Source organism: Vespula pensylvanica, chromosome 2, assembly GCF_014466175.1.
Source record: "Vespula pensylvanica isolate Volc-1 chromosome 2, ASM1446617v1, whole genome shotgun sequence".
In the NCBI taxonomy this organism is placed as follows: Eukaryota; Metazoa; Arthropoda; class Insecta; order Hymenoptera; family Vespidae; genus Vespula; species Vespula pensylvanica.
The window spans coordinates 15,702,674-15,721,304 of NC_057686.1; the positions used below are offsets into that span (position 1 = coordinate 15,702,674).

At 32.0% G+C, this 18,631-nt stretch overlaps 3 protein-coding genes across 7 annotated transcripts; all 3 read right to left on the reverse strand.

The window, feature by feature from the left end:
- Positions 1-4,377: 4,377 nt before the first annotated feature.
- On the reverse strand, positions 4,378-16,781 carry LOC122638028 (NPC1-like intracellular cholesterol transporter 1). 3 transcript variants are annotated; one of them, XM_043830634.1, is made up of 10 exons: positions 16,382-16,781; positions 9,273-9,885; positions 8,915-9,161; positions 8,754-8,836; positions 8,243-8,687; positions 7,358-7,612; positions 6,926-7,228; positions 6,243-6,807; positions 5,649-6,131; positions 4,378-5,548 (listed from the first exon to the last, which is right to left on the reverse strand). In XM_043830634.1, exons 2-10 carry the CDS (start codon positions 9,371-9,373, stop codon positions 5,133-5,135), a joined length of 2,898 nt encoding a protein of 965 aa, XP_043686569.1. In that variant the 5' UTR covers positions 9,374-9,885; positions 16,382-16,781; the 3' UTR covers positions 4,378-5,132. The 3 variants fall into 3 exon arrangements, with proteins under 3 accessions (XP_043686569.1, XP_043686570.1, XP_043686571.1); XM_043830635.1 differs by lacking the exon at positions 16,382-16,781 and adding an exon at positions 9,966-10,225 and having other exon boundaries at positions 9,273-9,482; XM_043830636.1 differs by lacking the exon at positions 16,382-16,781 and having other exon boundaries at positions 8,915-9,156; positions 9,273-10,223.
- LOC122638034 lies at positions 10,763-12,536 on the reverse strand. Its single transcript, XM_043830650.1, has 2 exons — positions 12,056-12,536; positions 10,763-11,362 (listed from the first exon to the last, which is right to left on the reverse strand). Exons 1-2 carry the CDS (start codon positions 12,191-12,193, stop codon positions 11,009-11,011), a joined length of 492 nt encoding a protein of 163 aa, XP_043686585.1. The 5' UTR covers positions 12,194-12,536; the 3' UTR covers positions 10,763-11,008.
- LOC122638032 (PI-PLC X domain-containing protein 1-like) lies at positions 13,352-16,267 on the reverse strand. 3 transcript variants are annotated; one of them, XM_043830646.1, is made up of 6 exons: positions 15,763-16,250; positions 15,273-15,446; positions 14,803-15,034; positions 14,350-14,703; positions 14,084-14,271; positions 13,352-13,989 (listed from the first exon to the last, which is right to left on the reverse strand). In XM_043830646.1, exons 1-6 carry the CDS (start codon positions 15,809-15,811, stop codon positions 13,628-13,630), a joined length of 1,359 nt encoding a protein of 452 aa, XP_043686581.1. In that variant the 5' UTR covers positions 15,812-16,250; the 3' UTR covers positions 13,352-13,627. The 3 variants fall into 3 exon arrangements, with proteins under 3 accessions (XP_043686581.1, XP_043686582.1, XP_043686583.1); XM_043830648.1 differs by having other exon boundaries at positions 13,769-13,989; positions 14,076-14,271; positions 15,763-16,267; XM_043830647.1 differs by lacking the exon at positions 15,273-15,446 and having other exon boundaries at positions 15,763-16,252.
- Positions 16,782-18,631: the final 1,850 nt, after the last annotated feature.

Below are 18,631 nucleotides of genomic sequence, written 5' to 3' on the forward strand. Positions count from 1 at the left end.
CTCTCTCTCTCTCTCTCTCTCTCTCTCTCTCTCTCTCTCTCTCTCTCATAAATCGCTCATACATATATGTTTCCTCGCCGTTAAAAAAAGCGTCAACGTTTTCTCTCTTTCATCTCCCACTCCATTTTGGATCGCGTCGTGCTACTTAGCACACCTCTACCCCTCCCCCTCCCCCCTAAATCCATATCCATCCATTAATCCATCCATTCATCCAAATCTTCATTCCCCTTTATATTCTACCCAAATCAACACCAACAGCCTTCCTCTGTTCCTACCCTCGTCTATTATTCCTACTCCCCACTCCCACCCCCTTGTAATGCTTCAACGCCTCCGTCGTCATGTTGTTGTCACTCTTAATTATTGTAATATATAATGAATAACGATCACTGTTGAGTATTGTCTGATTGTAATACATTGATATTGAATTGATATGAATTGATAATCATTAATTAAAAAAAAAGAAAAAAAAAAAAAAAGCGTAATATTAAACTCTGTGGATGTAGCTAATATCGGTGTGAGAGCGAAAGAGCGAGAGAATGTGGTGGTACGTATATATGTGCGTGTGTTTGTAAGAAAGAGAGAGAGAGAAAGAGAGAGCGAGAGGAAAAGTTTGAAAGAGAATAAAGAGAAAGAGTCGTATCTATTATAAAAAATACGAGCGACCATATATGAATGAATCGATCGCAATGGGCGACGTTTGACGAGCGTGATATATATATACATATATTATTTGTGTGTGTATATATATATAAGTACATATATACATATAATACGTTCACTCTCGAAATCATGAAGAAGAAAAAAGAAAAGAACAGAAAATAAGAAAAAATTATAAAGAAAGCCGGCGTTACTTTCTCTTCGTAAGATTCAAAATGTCCGCCATAATAATAATAATAATGATGATAATGATGTCGATGATAATGATAATGATGATGACGATGATGATAATGATAATGATGATGATAATTATGATGACTGTTAGTCAGAGTAAGTATAGCGTCGTGCGAAAATGGCGAGTAAAAAGAAAAATGTCGAAGCACAATTTTTTAATCGATTTGACCGAAAAGTTCACGCTACCAAAGTTACCCCCTTCTCCCGCTTCCCCAATAACGATTTCTCACCCACCCCCAGCCCCCGACAGACCCTTGACGTATTGTAATTTATATTATTTTTAATAAATGTATAATATGGACACCGATTTGTGTCTCTTCTCGGCAAACTCGTGACAATGCGATCGGACGAGATAAAAATGTTGGTGGAGATTGTCCGATGTTCTCCTTTGGATATATGCGTGTGTGTTCAGCGTGTATGTTGTGTGTTGTGTGTCTGTGTGTTTGTGTCTCTGTGTATATGTTCGTTCGTGTATGTTCCTCGTGCGTGATATCAAGAAAGTGATAATGGGTGGGTGCGCGTCCTGTGCGTCAATTCAATGTGCAGTTGTTGTCCCGTGAAGAAAAAAATAATACATATATTATTGGGTCGAAAAAAGAGTATTGATGGGAAGGGCAAGGTAATAATTAAAAAAATAAAAATTAAAAAAAAAAAAGAAAAGAAAGAGAGAGGAAGGAAAAAACATGGATAATTAAAAAAATCATTGACAAAAGAACAAACAGATTTGGATTAGATAAATGATCGTGACGGAAAGGTAAGAAAAAGTATATATGTATATGTATATGAAAAAGTATATATGTATACATATACATATACACACGTACATATGTACTTATATAAACGAATGATTTAAAAAAAGACGCAGGAAATATTGGGGTAGTTCGGTGTCACGTGAAAAACTGCTTGGAGAGAGGAGGAGTAAGAGAGAGAGGGAGAGAGAGAGAGAGAAAATAGAGAAATGAATTAAGACGTATGACAAAAATGGGGCAAGGCCAGACAGGGTAAAAATAAATAAAGAAAAGAAAACAAAACGAAACAAATAAAAATAAAAGAGCAAAATTAAAAAGAATTGTCGTGGTAGGACGAAAACTGGCGAGAACGAATATTTTAATAATGGCGGACGAATAAGTCTCGAATAAAGACGCTGATAATATCGCGAGATTTACAAATGGAAAAAGACGATGAATTACTAATAAAGGGAATAGATAAATACAAAAAAAAAATAGAGATACACAGATAGAGAAAGAGAGAAGGAGAGAGAGAGAGAGAGAGAGAGAAATGGTATTAGTCGCAAAAGGAATATATTAATCGTGTTAACCCTTTACACTCGACAAATATGGCGTCTATATAAAATAATAAAATATCTATATAATAACGATGAATCATCTAACGTCGTTTAATTTCAACGATCATATTATTTTTTATATCATTTACATATCACTGTCTTATTATTATCAATTGATAATTGATTCGCGTGATAATTAAGTGTAAAGGTTTAATATCGGAATTTTTTAAATATTATTTTTACAATTTTCTTCGAATCATGACAAAAACGTAAGCAAGAAAAAAAGAGAGAAAGAAAGAAAGAGAAAGGGAAGAAGAAGGGGAAAATTCAAATCATGCTTTAATCCCTTAGCTCGTTCTCAATCATTATCGTTACCCCGTGAAATATCATGAGTATATCTGTAAAGATGATGGGGCGGAAGAAGAAAGAGATAGAGGTGGGGATTCGTGAAGGGGAGGATTAAGAGGGGGAGAATTGAAAAAAGAAAAAAAAAAGAAGAAGAAGAAGGGCGTATATCTTCCCTCGCGCACACGTCGACTTCAAAATGGTACTAATATATACCCAAAGTGCCTCTGGTAGATTTTTGGGCATAAGCTTTTGACTAATAAAGACTACATAGCGTTTTATCTTATAAATAAAGGAGAGAACAGGGAAAAAAGATAAAAGAGAAAATGTAGGGAAGATGATTGAGAAGAAGGAGAAAGTCAAAAAGTTGAGAGAGAGAGAGAGAGAGAGAGGAGAGAGATAAGGGAAAAAAGAAGAAGAGAATCAAAAGGAAAGAAAAAAAAGATGGCGGATAGCGTCTAACCGAATAAAGAGAGATGAAAGATGAACGATAAAAGGGGAACGAACGAATATTAAAGAATTTTATTGAAGGAAGAGTTTAAACGCTACGTACATACATACGTTACATGCATACATATGTATTGCACGTAAGTAGTACATACATATTGTACGTAAAGTCAGACACTTTTTATATAGACATAACGTATTATAGTCGGTAGTATAGTTTCTATGTCGAAAAATGTCTCTGTCTGTTGCCCTGAGCGTCTTTCCCAGATGGTGATGGTATTATACGATATAACCGGGATGTATGAATCCTTTTCAAAAAAAAAAAAAAGAAAAAAAAAAGAGAAAAAAAAGAGAAAAAAAGAAAAAAAGAGAGAAAGAAAAGAAAAAAAAACGCCGTTTATCCTGACGAATAGAGGACGCCCTCTGACCCCTCCCCTTCTCTCGAGACCATCAAACTCTTCGATCTTTCTTGTAATAATTACGGCATCGCGTTTTTGTATCATCTCCTCGATGACATTATCCATTTCGATTCTTTCTCTCTCTCTCTCTCTCTCTCCGTCTCTATCTCTCTCTCTCTCTCTCTCTCTCTCTCTCTCTTTCTGTTTTACCTCGCATTATATCATTTGTATCACGTGACACGCCCTTTCTTTCGTCACTTTCTATTCTTACTCCCTTCTATCCGAGCCCTTTTTCCAACAATTCATTAAAATTCCCAGTCCCAGATTGGCACGTTTTTGGCTAAATAAAATATTATCATTGTATCATCGATGGTTCCTCGTTAATTATGAAATGTACGGATCCCCACACTTTGTAAGAGATAAGGAGATCTGTCGGTGTGTATGTATAGTATATGAACGTGTGCGTGTACGTCTGCTTGCGTGCGCGCGCGTGACTGGGTATATATCGTCGTATCATTCTATGCGTGTGGCTTTGCCGTCGACATCCCTCTAGACTTACACACTTCTACCTTCTACCCCATCAACCATCCCTTATCCTCACCAATCAACCATTCCATCATTTTCCATAATATTTGGGATGACGACGGTTCAACTACCCCGCGTGTGTTGGTTGTGTTGCGTGTGAAATTTTATGCCGATGCGAATGCACGAATTGAATTTACAAATGTGTGCGCCTATCCGAGTGTTTTCGGTGTTTCTTAATGTGTGTACGCCTGTGTTGTATATCTGTGAAATCTATATCCTTTCTTCTCTATCTCTATTTTTCTCTCTCTCTCTCTTTCTCTCTATATATTATTTCTCTTTGACTTATATTTGTCCTTGAAAAATCTATTTCTGCAAATATGCAGAGATTAGAGGTAAGAAAAAGAAAAATAAGGAACGAATTGATTGCATCGATGATTAAGGTGAAAGAGAGAGGAAGAGAGAGAAAGAGAGAGAAGTAAGAAAAGAGAAAGAGATAGAGAATAGAATAGGATATAGAAAAATGATGAAAGAGAATCGTACGAATGTTTTTAGACTGTGCAAGACTGAGAGAGACAGCGGAGGGAGGACAATGATCGCATCCATGGTCCGCTCCCTCGTCGCTCATTTTTACGTCATAAACATTAATTACGATTATACATATTGAGAAAAGCAAGAGGAAGAAAAAAAAAGAAAGAAAGAAAGAAAGGAAAGGAAAGGAAAGGAAAGGAAAAGAAACGAAAAGAAAAGAACGCATCCAACAAGAAGAACACGAGATTACGTTACGTTTATAATAGTCATGTTCCTTTTCCGATCGATAATTATTAAAAATAATAAATCTCTATATCAATCCTTGCTACAATATTATTTTGTACTTGTTTTTTTATTAATATCTTAATATATTATATAAATATATTATAAATAATGCCGTTTTTAAGTTATCCGACTTTTATTATTATTATTAATTATTATTTTTATTATTATTATTATTATTATTATTATTATTATTATTTTTGTATAAATGTGTGATTAATAGTACGAATAGTGTAATAATTTTGTATGTTTATTGAACCAAAAATAAATATTATTGATAAAGAAAAAAAAAAATGGCGCAGAGCGAGAGCTTTCGATTTTCTTTTTTTCGTTCTTTAATCTTTGTGAAAACGCGCATACACGCCCGCCCACGCCCACGCCCACGCCCACAAAAATCAAATCTCAATAGATGAGATAAAGTACATATAATTTCAATTTTCCGTTTCCTTGTTCAACGGTTTATCTACTTCTTCGTCCGTTGTTGCCGTCGTTAAATTATCAAAATCGCGCGATGGTCGTTCGTTATTACGTCGAAGACTCCGTGGACCAACTGTACTCAATACAACGGGTAAGAGAAATAAACCGTGCCAAAGACCAAATAATATTACCAAGAAGAATATTTTGAAAAATGCACGAAACACATAGGCGTCCGAAAAAGCCAACATCGAGAGTGCTAACAAAGTTGATCCTGCACCATAGGCTACAGCAGCTCCGATGTGTTTAACTGCGATCAATGCTCTTATCTTACGATCTTGATCCTTTTTCTTTTCCTGTGACGATGCATTTAGAAAAGCATGTGCTATGTGTGCCGCATAATCTACGCTCAAACCAACCGCTAACTCGAGACCTGTTTAAAATGTTAAGAAACGAACGGAATTCAAGTACTCGTCAATTCAATGTATAAATTCAATTAAAAATGCAACGAAGGATTAATAGGAGACTCTCACCTATGCAAGAGACTATGTCGATCGTCAAACCCCAAAAATACATGAATCCACATACATTGAGTAGCGTTAAAAGTACGCACAACAAAATCCAAAAACATGTTTGTGGTTCTGCTATCAATATCGCTGTAGTAGCCATTACACATATTAGAGCTAAAATAATATTCCGTAGGACTTCCTGCGCGATTAATTTATCGGTCACCCATGTGCTAAACATTTTACTCCAAATCGTAACGAATCCATCGATTCCAGTTTCTCTTGCTATTTTTTTAGTATCATCCATCGCTGGGATCCATTCGTGTGGGCCGGAAAATTTTCTAAAGAAAAATTCTATAGTAGCGATTAAAATTGGTGGCGCGTTCTCCCCACATTTGAGTTTTCCGTTGAAACGAAAATTCATTTGATATTTTCCACCCGCTCGACTGAAGAGAAATTTCGATAAATATCGTTGAAAATCTTCCTGTTTTATATCGTCCTTCGTTAAATCTAAAAAAAAAAAAAAAAAAGAAAAAATGTTTATCGCAACTATCATATTTGAGAAAATCGTTGTGAAAAAAGAAAAAAAATAATTAAAAATTAAATATTCTCCAGACTTACCTGCTTGATAAAATTTCTTAACGAAATTTGCAAAATGATCTGGCCAAGATTCGATTTTCTCTACTGATGATAAATTCTTCAAGTTAGACGTTAGCGTCATTATCTTAGAGAATTCAGATGGATAATCGATGTTACCGATAAATACGTAAGCACTGTGACCCTTTTGCGAAAAATATTGATGCCTCGCGGCAATATAATCGTTCAAATGTGTACCCTTTGGTAAAAACCATATTGGATCAAACCATTGTTCCAATCGATACGAACCAACAGAACCCGCTGATGCTGTTATTATCGTGATCAATATTATAATAAATTTGCCGGGTAAAGTTAAAACGACCTTTGAATACAAACGATCTATTAATTTCGTGGATAATGCTTTGTTGGGATCGACAATTTTCGTAACATGATTTTCATGAACAATACACGGTATTATACCGTTCCTTTTTTCTTCGATTCGTTTTGCATCCAAGGTAAAAAAAGCAACGAAAAATGTAATTTGCAATAAAAACGTTACGAGAACTCCGACCGCTGCGTAGATGCAAAATGATTGAAGGGACGGTAATATCTGAAAGTTAAATGATATTTAAATGTTATATTGATTTATTGTTAAATCGTTATAACATTAAAATATGATTATCATGTAATTAAAATGTAAGTATATTAAAAAAGTATTAAACACGTACCGTCGACGCACCGATAATAAATGCGACGACATCGGTAAACGATGTTATGCAAATGGCAGAACCCGCGTGACCCAACGTAAGACCTATCCTTTCATGTAATATTTTTTTTCTGTTTTCTTCGAACGAATGTATTTGCTCCCAAGACGCCATCATTACGAATAAATCGTCTACTCCAAGGCCCAGTAGCATAAATGGTAAGGACGTATGTACTGGACCGTAAGGAATTCCAATTACGGAACATATACCTATGGATATTATGAAGGCACCACCAACGCAAAGTAATCCAGTTGCGGTTAGACAAAACTATTTAAAAATAAAATATAGAAATAGTATACACATATATATATATATATATATATATATGTATGTATGTATATACTATGTTTATAAATATTTCTTATAAGTAGCAATGTACAGAAGCATCATAATTACCCTCCATTCTACCCAGTTGAAATTAGAAAGAATGAATTGAACGTAAAAAAACATCAACAATATTCCTATCGCTAGTTTGTCTATATCTTGAAACAAGGTCGACGAACTGATGTCTCCAAAACTTCTACCTGCTTCGTAAAATAATCCCAATGTTTCATTCGGATAATTATCCTTGTTCCAATTTTTCAATTCTGTGGAAGCTTCTTCTAAAGTACGCAGAAATCCCAATTCCCATTTCAATGCTTCTTCTGTTGCCTGAATAAATTATCATTGAGAATGATTATCTCTCTACTTACACTTTATTATTAATTTCTTACAACCAGTAATAAAGTAGAGATCGTAAGTTACGAATGAATATGCATATCTGATATATAATTTTATGTAATCGTAGTTTTTATGTGCAAGGTACTAAAAAATTTATTCTAATCACCTCTCGACTCATTGCTGGTTTGTAGCTTTTTTATTCTACTATTTTCAGCTGAATATACTGTAATATGGTATTGGATGATTGGATGAATTAATTATTAAAATAATATAGTGTTGTTTAAACGATTAATAATAAAAAAGATTAAGTAACTTTTTCAAACAATCATTGGAATTTCATTGTTAAGCTTATCTTCTTGAAAAACGTTTTTCGCATTTTAAATACATAATACAATATAATCAAGTGAGCCCCAAAATAAATAATTCTTTTCAAAGAATGTTTCCTTTAGATTACCATTATTGTAATTAAAAGTATATTGCTGTAAAACAGATATTTCATGTAAAATATTATTTATCTAGGAATATTTTACAAAACATGAAAATATACTATATTTCTTTCTATTACACAGATACAAAAATGCAACATACATATGTTAAAAATTTAATAGAGACTTACCTTACCCAATCAGCTGTTCCAGCATCATTTCCAAATGTATCCATGTCTATATTGGAAAAATTCACGCGCACCATGAACTGTGTTTTGATTGCTTTGGCTGACACGATTCTGCCATTTTCGTCTCTCGTAATTTCGCCTAAGAGATCAGTGAAATTCATAGGATGACCAAGCGTAGGACTGACTTTAATAGTATTTATCTTCGTAATGATATCTTGTTTGGTTTGTTTCTCGATCTGATCGCTGTCATATTCCCAAATATCAAGAATACTATGTACAAAACAAGCTCTTGGTAAACTTTCATATATACTACAATATAATTTAGTATCTGCGTGAACCGCTGGTTCGAATTCTGTTTCATTTAATTTTACCGCAGGTTCTTCTTCAAAAAAGTCATCTTCCAAAGGATCTGTACTCCTTGTCTTTCGAATATGAGATGTTATAGAAGGTACTCTATCAACAAGACAAAACAATTATTATTGTTCACAGTTTTTTTGATACATGTATATAATTACTTACTTTAAGCACACATCTGTCCATGAAATGAATGTACGTTTAGCAGGAACTTCGATCAATATCACTTGTTTTGTAATTTCATTCAACTGAAACAAATGTCAACGTATGAATATTTTAAATAATACAAAAAAGTTATTTAAACTTCATAGAAAATATATTGATACCTTGACGAGTATTTCTGGCTGCAGAACATCGTCTCCTGTCAAAATTATATTCTGTACTCTTTGTCCTTCTCCGAAATTAGATAAAAACCATTCTGTGTCATGTACAAAATCAGAGTTAGGAGGAATCCAAAGTTTTAATGGACTTTTCTCTTGTCGAAACCAATATAATCCACCAAGACAAAATAAGATAATCATAACGCTTCCTATTAACCATCTCTGTGGTCGTAGAGCTATTCTTGATCCTAAACTAAAAGAAGCGCAAATAAAATAATGTTTCAGTTGTGTACTCATCATTCATTCTAACCAGGCTTTGTAATACTACATCGTGCTACGAATACTCAATGAGCTTTGAACTTACATATAAAAAAACCGCTCTACTCTTTCCGATATACGTTCTGGTATGCGATGCATGATACTCCTGAAAGATCTTCTTTTAGCAGTTCTTTTTTGTATCTCCATTTTTTTTGTTAGAAGCAAAAATTTAAATCGTAATAGATTATCTTCCTTTATAGATACTATAGCTTGGATATTTACATATTAAACTGGTAAGAGCATCGATGATCTAATACTAATATATGACAAAAAGAATATCACACAATGGTAACGTCAGAGGTATATCACATAAAGGGGACTTGCGGACTTTACTCTTATTAATTCACACTATCATAACCTCTACATATAAACTAACATAGAAAACAATTTATATCGTATACATAATCAATAAAATCATTGATTCCAATCACGATATTAAAACCGCGATAAGATTCCATTAGAAATATATATTTGCAAAATTTTTATAGAACTCTTTATTACTCAATGCTATTTTAGAAATAAGAATATATAAATCAAAGAGACAGTTGTAAATGATTCCAAATAAATGTTTACAAATATATAATTCAAAACACGTTTGATACCGGCAATCAATCAACAAATCAAACATTATCTCTTTCTCTTTCTCTCTCTCTCTTTCTCTTTATCTATCGAATACCGATAAGCTATTCACTCACATGCACGTAATAAAATAAAATCAAAAATATATAAGAACTTACACTTGATGAATACACATTTATATAATGTTCTCTATTGTCGCAACATTTTATATAAAATTAGATCAGTAACGTTCGCACCGTGATATACAACTTTTACAGTGCATAGAATAGCAACTGTAGTATAGCGTTTGATGACTTTTAATGAATGCCTTTTCGATGAAATACGACGTTACAGTGCACTTCTCAACGACTGTTCTTTTAATACACGCGTCAGTTTAGAATCGATTCCTAGTAATCTTTATTCCGTTTCTTTCGATCGAGCAATCGAAATAAAAAAAAAACTTGATTTAAAGGCATGACGATAATAATCAATAAGAAATTTTTTTTTTTTTCCTTTTTTTTTTTTTATATACCGATCGAAGCATATGAATTTCTTCTGAAGTAAGATTCATATACTATAAAAATATTAAATTTAAACATAAAAAATATAAATAAATATATATATATACACGTATATATATATATATATATATATATATATATAAATAGAAATAAATTATTTTCAAATAATTTCCTTACAAATTCCTTTGTGCTTTTATTTTCGATTTTTTTTTCCAACATGGATGAAAATAAGATTTGAAATATATATCGCCTATATATATATATATATATATATATATATATATATATATATATATATAGATGTGATAATAGGATGTAAATTAAAATAGAAAATCTATACAGAAGATATATATGAAAATTATATACAACAAATATTTATATATATATATATATATATATATATTTAGGCACTTATAAAAAATAAGAAAAAATAAATTATTTAACAATACAACAACTATGCTGTTTCAACTATAATTTTATTAAGAATAAACTAATAAAAAAATTGGTATACAAATTGTCACTCTGCACGAATGCGATATGACTCAGATGGGTGATATTATTACATTAAATTATCTTACAATTGTTAGTCATCGAGAGAAAGAGATCAGAAAGAAAGAGATAGAAAGAAAGATACAGACAGAGCATGCGTCGCTGAAAACATCATACGATTCATAAAGAACCTAATGAAAGAAGTATAGAATTTTTAAATGATATGTAAATATCGTACCATACAAGATAGACAAATGTACACCAAAATGGCGATACAACAGGCATGGGAAACGATTTGACAAAAATTAGGTGCCTCGATTACTTCCAAATGCATTAAAGTCGATAACATATTACTGATAGCAAACATTAGCATGATCGTTCTCGCTGGAAAAAAACATGGCGAGGTATTCAACCAAATCGGTACGATCAAGAGGTAAGGTAAAACGATCGCTAGATCATTGTAATGAGCACTCCTGATACGATCCACTGCCGGATGTCCACCACCGTTTGGGCATATGATCACTTGACTTCCTTTCATCCACATTCTATCCTCTTCGCTATGTATCACCTGTTATCAAATAATAATATTTTACTTGTATACAATTATATATATTTATATAAACAAAAAAATAAAATCTATAAATAATAATCGTATTAATTTAATTAGTATCTTATCGAAATGTTAAGAAGTATATATATATATATATATATATATATATATATATACATAAGTAGGGTAATGAACTCTCTAGACTTCGAAGATCATGTTAATTGAAACTAAACGTGTTGTTAATTGAATTTATACGGATTTGTGAAAATTTAAAAATATATTTATGAACTTTTAGCTTTGTCGATGGAACGATTATTTTGAAACTAGTATCATATTAGAGATTATTCTTAATTCGCAAATAAAAATATAACAAAATACAAAATTAAAATAAATCAGATTTACATGTAGAAAAATAATTAAATAAAAGTATTTAAATATATATTGAAAAGATCATATATAATATTGTATATAAAAAAAATTAACATTTTTAGCCAATCAAAATGTGTGTGTGTGTGTATTATATTTTTCATATAAAATATAATATAAAATAAAATATGATATAAATATTTCTATAATTATATTATATACAAAAAATATATATATATATAAAAGAATATGAATTACTTAAAAATATTGTCCAGATTAATTACAAGGTCGTTAATCATAGGGAAGTTTTAAAAGAACTTTCGTTTATTCGTAGAAAGATCTTACCTGTTTGGCAACACGAACTCGTCCTGTGATCCAAGTCAAGGACATCATCTTCAAAATAAGAACGCTAGCCCACCATGCGTATATCGTCCAAAGTTTCTCTCCTTGTTCCTCTTCGATTGGATTCGCGTTATATAGCATCGTGTTTCATGCACGTAAAAGAAAGAGAGAAGAAAGAGAAAGGGAAGGAGACAGACAGATAGGATCCTCTTTCTCCTTACGTTTTCACTTCAAGCCGAATGACGACGAACTGTTGAACTCCACGGGAGACGATCTAGTTGCGAGGAGAAACCTCGCTCAGATTCTATTTGAGAGTCAAATGACAACCGATTATCCGACTGGCTAACTCCTTCTGTGTTTGAAATCGATTTTCTAAGAAACAGGTACACATATTAAAGTTAACACACTTTTGAATAGATCTGTAGATCTATAGGTATGTTTAAGATTTATCATATCTTATAACAAATTATTGATATTGGCTCTGTTGTATGTTTAAAAAAAAAAAAAAAAAAAAAAAAAGTAATAATATATTTTTACCGGCAGTATATTTATAATTAAGGTAGTTATTGAAATTATTAAAAATTTTGAACAAAATTAGTAATATCATAAATTAAGCAAACAAGATACGGATGTATTAAAGATGAACATACTTTTGTATAGATCTATAGATCTACAAGTATTATTTAAGATCTATCATACCTTATAATAGATTGTCGTGACTGATTATTATATCCAAAATAGATATATATATATATATATAAATATGTGCGCGTGTGCGTGTGTGTATATATATATATATAATGTTTGAAATTTATAGATATATTTAACACATTATTGACCGTTTATTAATTGCAAAAAGTATTGTGTTTCACCCACTGTATTCATAATCGAATTAAAATTATTATAAAAGTAATATTAAAAATTTGTTTAAATTGATATTACAAAATTAAGTAGAACCATTATCCAAGACAATAAACAATAATTATAATAACGATTTATATAATTTTATACTTTAATAATTATATAAGTTACATGCATGCATTGTAACCTGTCAATAATGTGTTAATGTCGATTTTAATTTTCTTAGAAAATTTAATAACATTTTTTTAATACTACGTTAAAATCAAAATAAAATCTTCGACAGACATTACATTTTTATTCTGACAATTGGATTGATAAATACAGCTTACATTCTTTTTTTTTTTTCTTTTCTTTTTTTTTTTCCATAATTTTCATTGGCTGTTCGTTCAAGTATTCGAGAATAATAACGTGAATTAAATAACGTGATTTCTTTTTTGTTTTGTTTTTGTTTTCGTTTTCTTCAATATACACAAAATCCGATCAGAACATGATCAGGATTATCACACGATTAAATCTCAACCAAGGATAAATTATTTCACAAAGGTTGCGATTAATGATTTAAAACTTATTACTGTACAACGTTATCTCGATATCAACGATATTGTTGCTAACGAAGAGATTTTTTTCTTCGATAGAATACGATGAAGATAATCCTGTGATTTCGAGATTATAACGGACGTTTGAAATTTCTTGATATGTATACCTTAAAACATATCATAAACGCCACTGAGCGATATTACTTTTCTTGATGTTCGATTGTATAGAAACATCTATTAGATTATTTCCAAGGAAGAAATCGGTAGCTACGATGTTCGTTTCCTTCCACCATTTCTCTTGAAATCTCACCGTCAGATTTCTATTTACTGCGTCGGCCATTTGTCGTAATCCACCGGACGGTTTGAAGATAATATCCAATGGATACGGTGTCAGTTCTGCCATGACAGCCCATAATGGATTTGGACTATTCCTAGATCTTTTAGGACCCATTATCACATCGTCCAAATATTTAAATAAACCTTCCACTGTTTGCTGATTACCCCAGGCTTGAGACAAAGACGGCCAGAGCCATTCGTAACCTGATAATATTCAAGACAATCAAACCCTTTTATTGATACCTAATTCAAATGGACATATAACAAACGATTCATGTCTAATTACTAACGGTATTACCATTCACCGTATGTTTGTCACCATAGCAAATGATCAATCGTCCACCACCGGTCCAAATATCATTGAGAGTTGGTCCAAGACCAACGACACCTCTATCAGGTTTCAAAATCAAGTCACCAAATTCTCGATGTAAAATCGTTGCCAATCTACGATGTCTACTCGGTCTACCCTCAAAACCAACAGGAAATCTAAGATATAAGATAGATCACTTTGTTAATATCATATCGATAGAGATCAAACGATATTATATTCCTCGATATCTTCACCTGTGAAAATCCATGATAACAACTTCTCCCCTGGCAACGTCTAGAAAGTTACGAACGTCCTTGATGATTGCCGAAAGCGGTGTGATTCTTATTACATCGTGATTCACCCAAAACCTGTTGATGCTGTTACTTTCCTCACCGGGTGCTGTAGCGTTTGGTCTGGAAGGATAATAACCGACTCTGATATCGAGATAACGTATGCCATGTACCAATTGTGTCCAAACGTTGCGATCCTGAGTTAGCAAATAACGTTGAAAAACGTCTCTTCTAGTCAAATCACCGTGTTTGTAACAACCTGAGTTGTGTGTCCCGGGTATCATCAGGCTGCCGATTGGTAATCTTCCAAGTTGTCTTCTTCGTTTTTATAAAAATAATAATGCACGTATAAGAATATGAATTAATGATTAGTCGATATATATATATATATATATATATATGTCTGTGTGTGTGTACCTCAAGTCATACATCCAAGTTGGCCAAATTCGTAAACAAGAGCTCATGAAGAGATTACCATCCTTGTAAAGAGCAACGTGATATTTCAAGCAATGTGGACCAGGAAGTGTAGCACCATCTCGAGTATCCCATCCACCTGGTAATGGAGGTCGACCTACCGTAATATTGGTCCGATAATATCCTCTTGGATGTTCCAACGGGGACAAGATCAATTTAGGTCTGATGGTTTTGTCTGGAAAATAATAGTGACCGTGATCGCGTCGACCGTGATATCATACGTCTGATTCGCTCATTCGGAATAATAAGAAGAAGAGAAAGAAAGATGCAATGAAAAAAGAGAAAAATAATTGATTCTAGAATATCTCATTGATTTTTAGTTCGTGAAAATAAACATATAAAGAAACAAGTAAATAAGCAATTGATCATGTTATGTCGTACAATCTGCAAAAGAAGCAAACAAAACTTATTACTATGCACTGGGTCAGCAGTGAACACCTTGATGGTATCTGGGTATTCTGTACTCGTAGGACAGTCCAATTCCCAATTAACTTCTAATTCGGCATCGACGACTTTATCACTGGCAGCGATTGGTCTCCATAAGGAAGAGACCGTCAACCATACCTTCCCACATTGTGCTGCCAAAGCTACAATAAGAACTATCGTTTCAAAATATTCTTAAAAAATTTCGAATGATCGAAATGATTATAACGTGTCCCGTACGAATTAATTATCTCTGCCAATATCAATTTTAACAGGCTACATCCGCCACATATTCAAACTGTTTTTCAATTAACACATTTGATAAATAGTGTCTACCGAGTTTTATAAACAAAATATTTAAATCATATCATCAAGAAACTCGTTTTAAAACGAATCAATGTAACTGAGAAAGTGTTGAAATAAATAATATCGGACAAACTTGGGCAAATAAAATAAAGATCAGCGAATGATTTGACTTACCTATATCGCAGCATGCGTAAAGAAGCAAGAGAATGGTTCCTTTGATCATGATCGAGATTAATAGAATCCTCTTATCGATCACTCCAATTATATCTATCTAAATTAAATTCCCTTCGAAGTAATTCCTCTTTATTGTTGTTGATATCGATGTCAACGGTTCGACGACGTCGTAATACAACAAATCCTACGTTTTCTCTGTTTTCAATCTTTTTCGTCCCTCGAACTGAAAGTTCTCGAGACCGTATTCGAATCTTCAGGACATGGATCTTGAAATTTAATTTTATATCGAAACAAGTCTCCGTTCGTTTAAGTCTCAGTTTCAATCACTCGTTCAACATCGAGATCATCGAGAAACTTCAACGAAAGACGTTGTTGACGTTCCACCAGAGGTGTCCCGATTAAAAAAGGTTCAGAGAAATAAAGTGATCGAGGGACAACCCCAGACGACTCTGAACGAACACACCAACGTCGCTCGGTCAAGCTCGGACGTGCTCAGCTCTAGTTTAATATAGAACCCATTGGTTCGCTTGTAAAACGTTCGAGCACATTGTACCATCCTTCCATCACTTCCTCGGACACGTCAATTTGTTCAAAAAGGGGGGAACCGTGTTTTACCTACGTCTCTCTCTCTCTCTCCCTTACTCTCTTGAACCATTTTGTCGCTCCTCTTGGACTCTCTATCGACAACGTGTAGAACCAAGGGGTCAGACTCGGCCACCTAACATTAAACACCCCATTTCCTGCGTATCTTCAGAAGATAGATAGATAGATAGACAGAGAGAGAGAGAGAGAGAGAGAGAGAGAGAGAGACTCATACTGAACGACGATGGAAGGGCGATGATAAGGTTCCTGAGCATGCTGAGGGTGTTGGGGGAATGATTTTAATTTTACATTGAATTAAACACCCTCGCGTGTAGTCCGCGTGTCAGAAATATATCATGAGAGCGTTGTAGATTACCAGATCATATTTCCAGCAAGTAGAGATATATTTATATATGTGTATATATCATATAGGATATATATATATATATATGTATGTATATACATGTAACATACATCATTATTATATGCCATGTATGTTATAATCGAGGACGTTTTATGTAATAGATCTTCTAACTCTTCTTCTCAAAATTAAGATAATTATCTTAATTTGATAATGGCACTTCTTTTTCTTCCATTTTCTTTTTATGTTTTCTTCGAGTTCGATCATCCTCCTCTTTCTTTCTTCTCTCTTTATCTAATTGCGTAAATTTCCAATGAATTAGTCTAAAGTAAAACGTACGCTTTTTTAAAAAATACACATAGAGTTAGTTAGAAATTTATTTGGATAAAATTTGTATGCAGAGGACAAATATCATATTTTCCTATATATAAATACATCATCGTAAGATCTGTGTTGGAAATTCCAAAAATCTATGTCACTTTTTTCTTTTCCTTTTTTTTTTTTTTTTTTTATCGTTATGATAAAATTATGCTCGTTAAACGACACTTATAATACAATGATACTGATGTTTATTATTGTTGCATTAATTATCTGCAGAAAATTATGAGGGATTATAAAAAGTGACAAACATTTTTCGAAATACATTCAAATCCTTACATATATATGTGTATATATATATATACATGTGTATATATATATATACATATATATATATATATATATATATATATATATATATATATACACATCTAATACCACCAAGTAATTAATGTTATTTATTTATCCTAACTTTTGGTTATTGTGCTCGAAGTACGCGAGAAATGAAACAATTAAAAATAATTGTACTTATAGTAATGAAAGTAGAGTTATTTAATACAAAATATTCAGTAAGATTAAAGGCAACAAGAAAATTGTGGTCAATCAAAAAAGAAAAAAAAAAAAAAAGGAAAAGAAAAAGAAAAAAGGTGAAAGAAAAAGAATCAGATTACGCAACAACGGTCGAATTGATGATTTTAATGAGTCAAAAGTGATCAAAATAATGTAAACTAGTATCGAATCAAGAAAAACATTATTTTCTGATATTGAGAAAAATTGAAAGTTCCAAATTGACATTCGTATGAGACTGCGATTATGACAGTGTTTCTAAATCATATATTTCTCATATTGAGATGCATACGTATTTTAATGTATTTAAATTGAAATTAATTAAAAATTACTTTTCTATAATGACAATAAACATAGGAGAAAGTAAATATATTTATTTTTGAAATAGACAATTGTTTGCATGTAAATTAAAAAATTTAAGAATAGAGTCTGTGTGTAACCAAAATATATCTTAATATCTCATATGACTTGGATCACTTTCATAATTACCAGACCAGTCAGTATTAAAAAATTTATGAAAATTAATATTCCTTGAATTTAATCGAAATGACGATAATTACGAATATAATATAATATCAATAATCCCAAACATTTGAATAGAAAGAAGAAAAAAAAAAAAAAAGAAAAAAAAGATAACGAATACGTTTAGGTACGGTTAATATTTTTGATTTTTATTATTAACATAAATGATATTATATATATATATAAATTTGCTTACAATTACATGAAATTAATATTCCAATTTACAAGTGAAAAAAACCGACTCAATGGAATCATTATAAATACGTTTCTTGTTATTAACACAGTTGACTCTTTATTATCGTACGATAATCGTAATTTTCACGAACAGTGTACAATTTCATTTTTACTCCGAATATATATTGAATGATAGTACATAGAAATGCGTGTTTGTATGTGTATGTGCGTGTTGTTGTGTTGTTGTTATTGTTATTACAAACATTTTTGTACACTGTAATTAAAGATAAATAGCAAAATCTACTTTTTCATTATTACATAGTAGGAAATAGATATAAAAGCACA

Bases quoted from the DNA above. Each gene is read 5' to 3' on its own strand.
- LOC122638032 (XM_043830646.1), bottom strand. From the start codon at position 15,811: ATGATCAAAGGAACCATTCTCTTGCTTCTTTACGCATGCTGCGATATA. The intron at 15,447-15,762 runs GTAAGTCAAATC...TTCTTATTGTAG, and splicing joins TTACGCATGCTGCGATATAG to CTTTGGCAGCACAATGTGGG. The intron at 14,272-14,349 runs GTGAAGATATCG...CTTATATCTTAG, and splicing joins GTTATCATGGATTTTCACAG to ATTTCCTGTTGGTTTTGAGG.
- LOC122638028 (XM_043830634.1), bottom strand. From the start codon at position 9,373: ATGGAGATACAAAAAAGAACTGCTAAAAGAAGATCTTTCAGGAGTATC. The intron at 7,613-8,242 runs GTAAGGTAAGTC...TAATTTATTCAG, and splicing joins ATGCTGGAACAGCTGATTGG to GCAACAGAAGAAGCATTGAA. The intron at 5,549-5,648 runs GTGAGAGTCTCC...CATTTTAAACAG, and splicing joins CGACATAGTCTCTTGCATAG to GTCTCGAGTTAGCGGTTGGT.
- LOC122638034 (XM_043830650.1), bottom strand. From the start codon at position 12,193: ATGCTATATAACGCGAATCCAATCGAAGAGGAACAAGGAGAGAAACTT. The intron at 11,363-12,055 runs GTAAGATCTTTC...ATTTGATAACAG, and splicing joins GAGTTCGTGTTGCCAAACAG to GTGATACATAGCGAAGAGGA.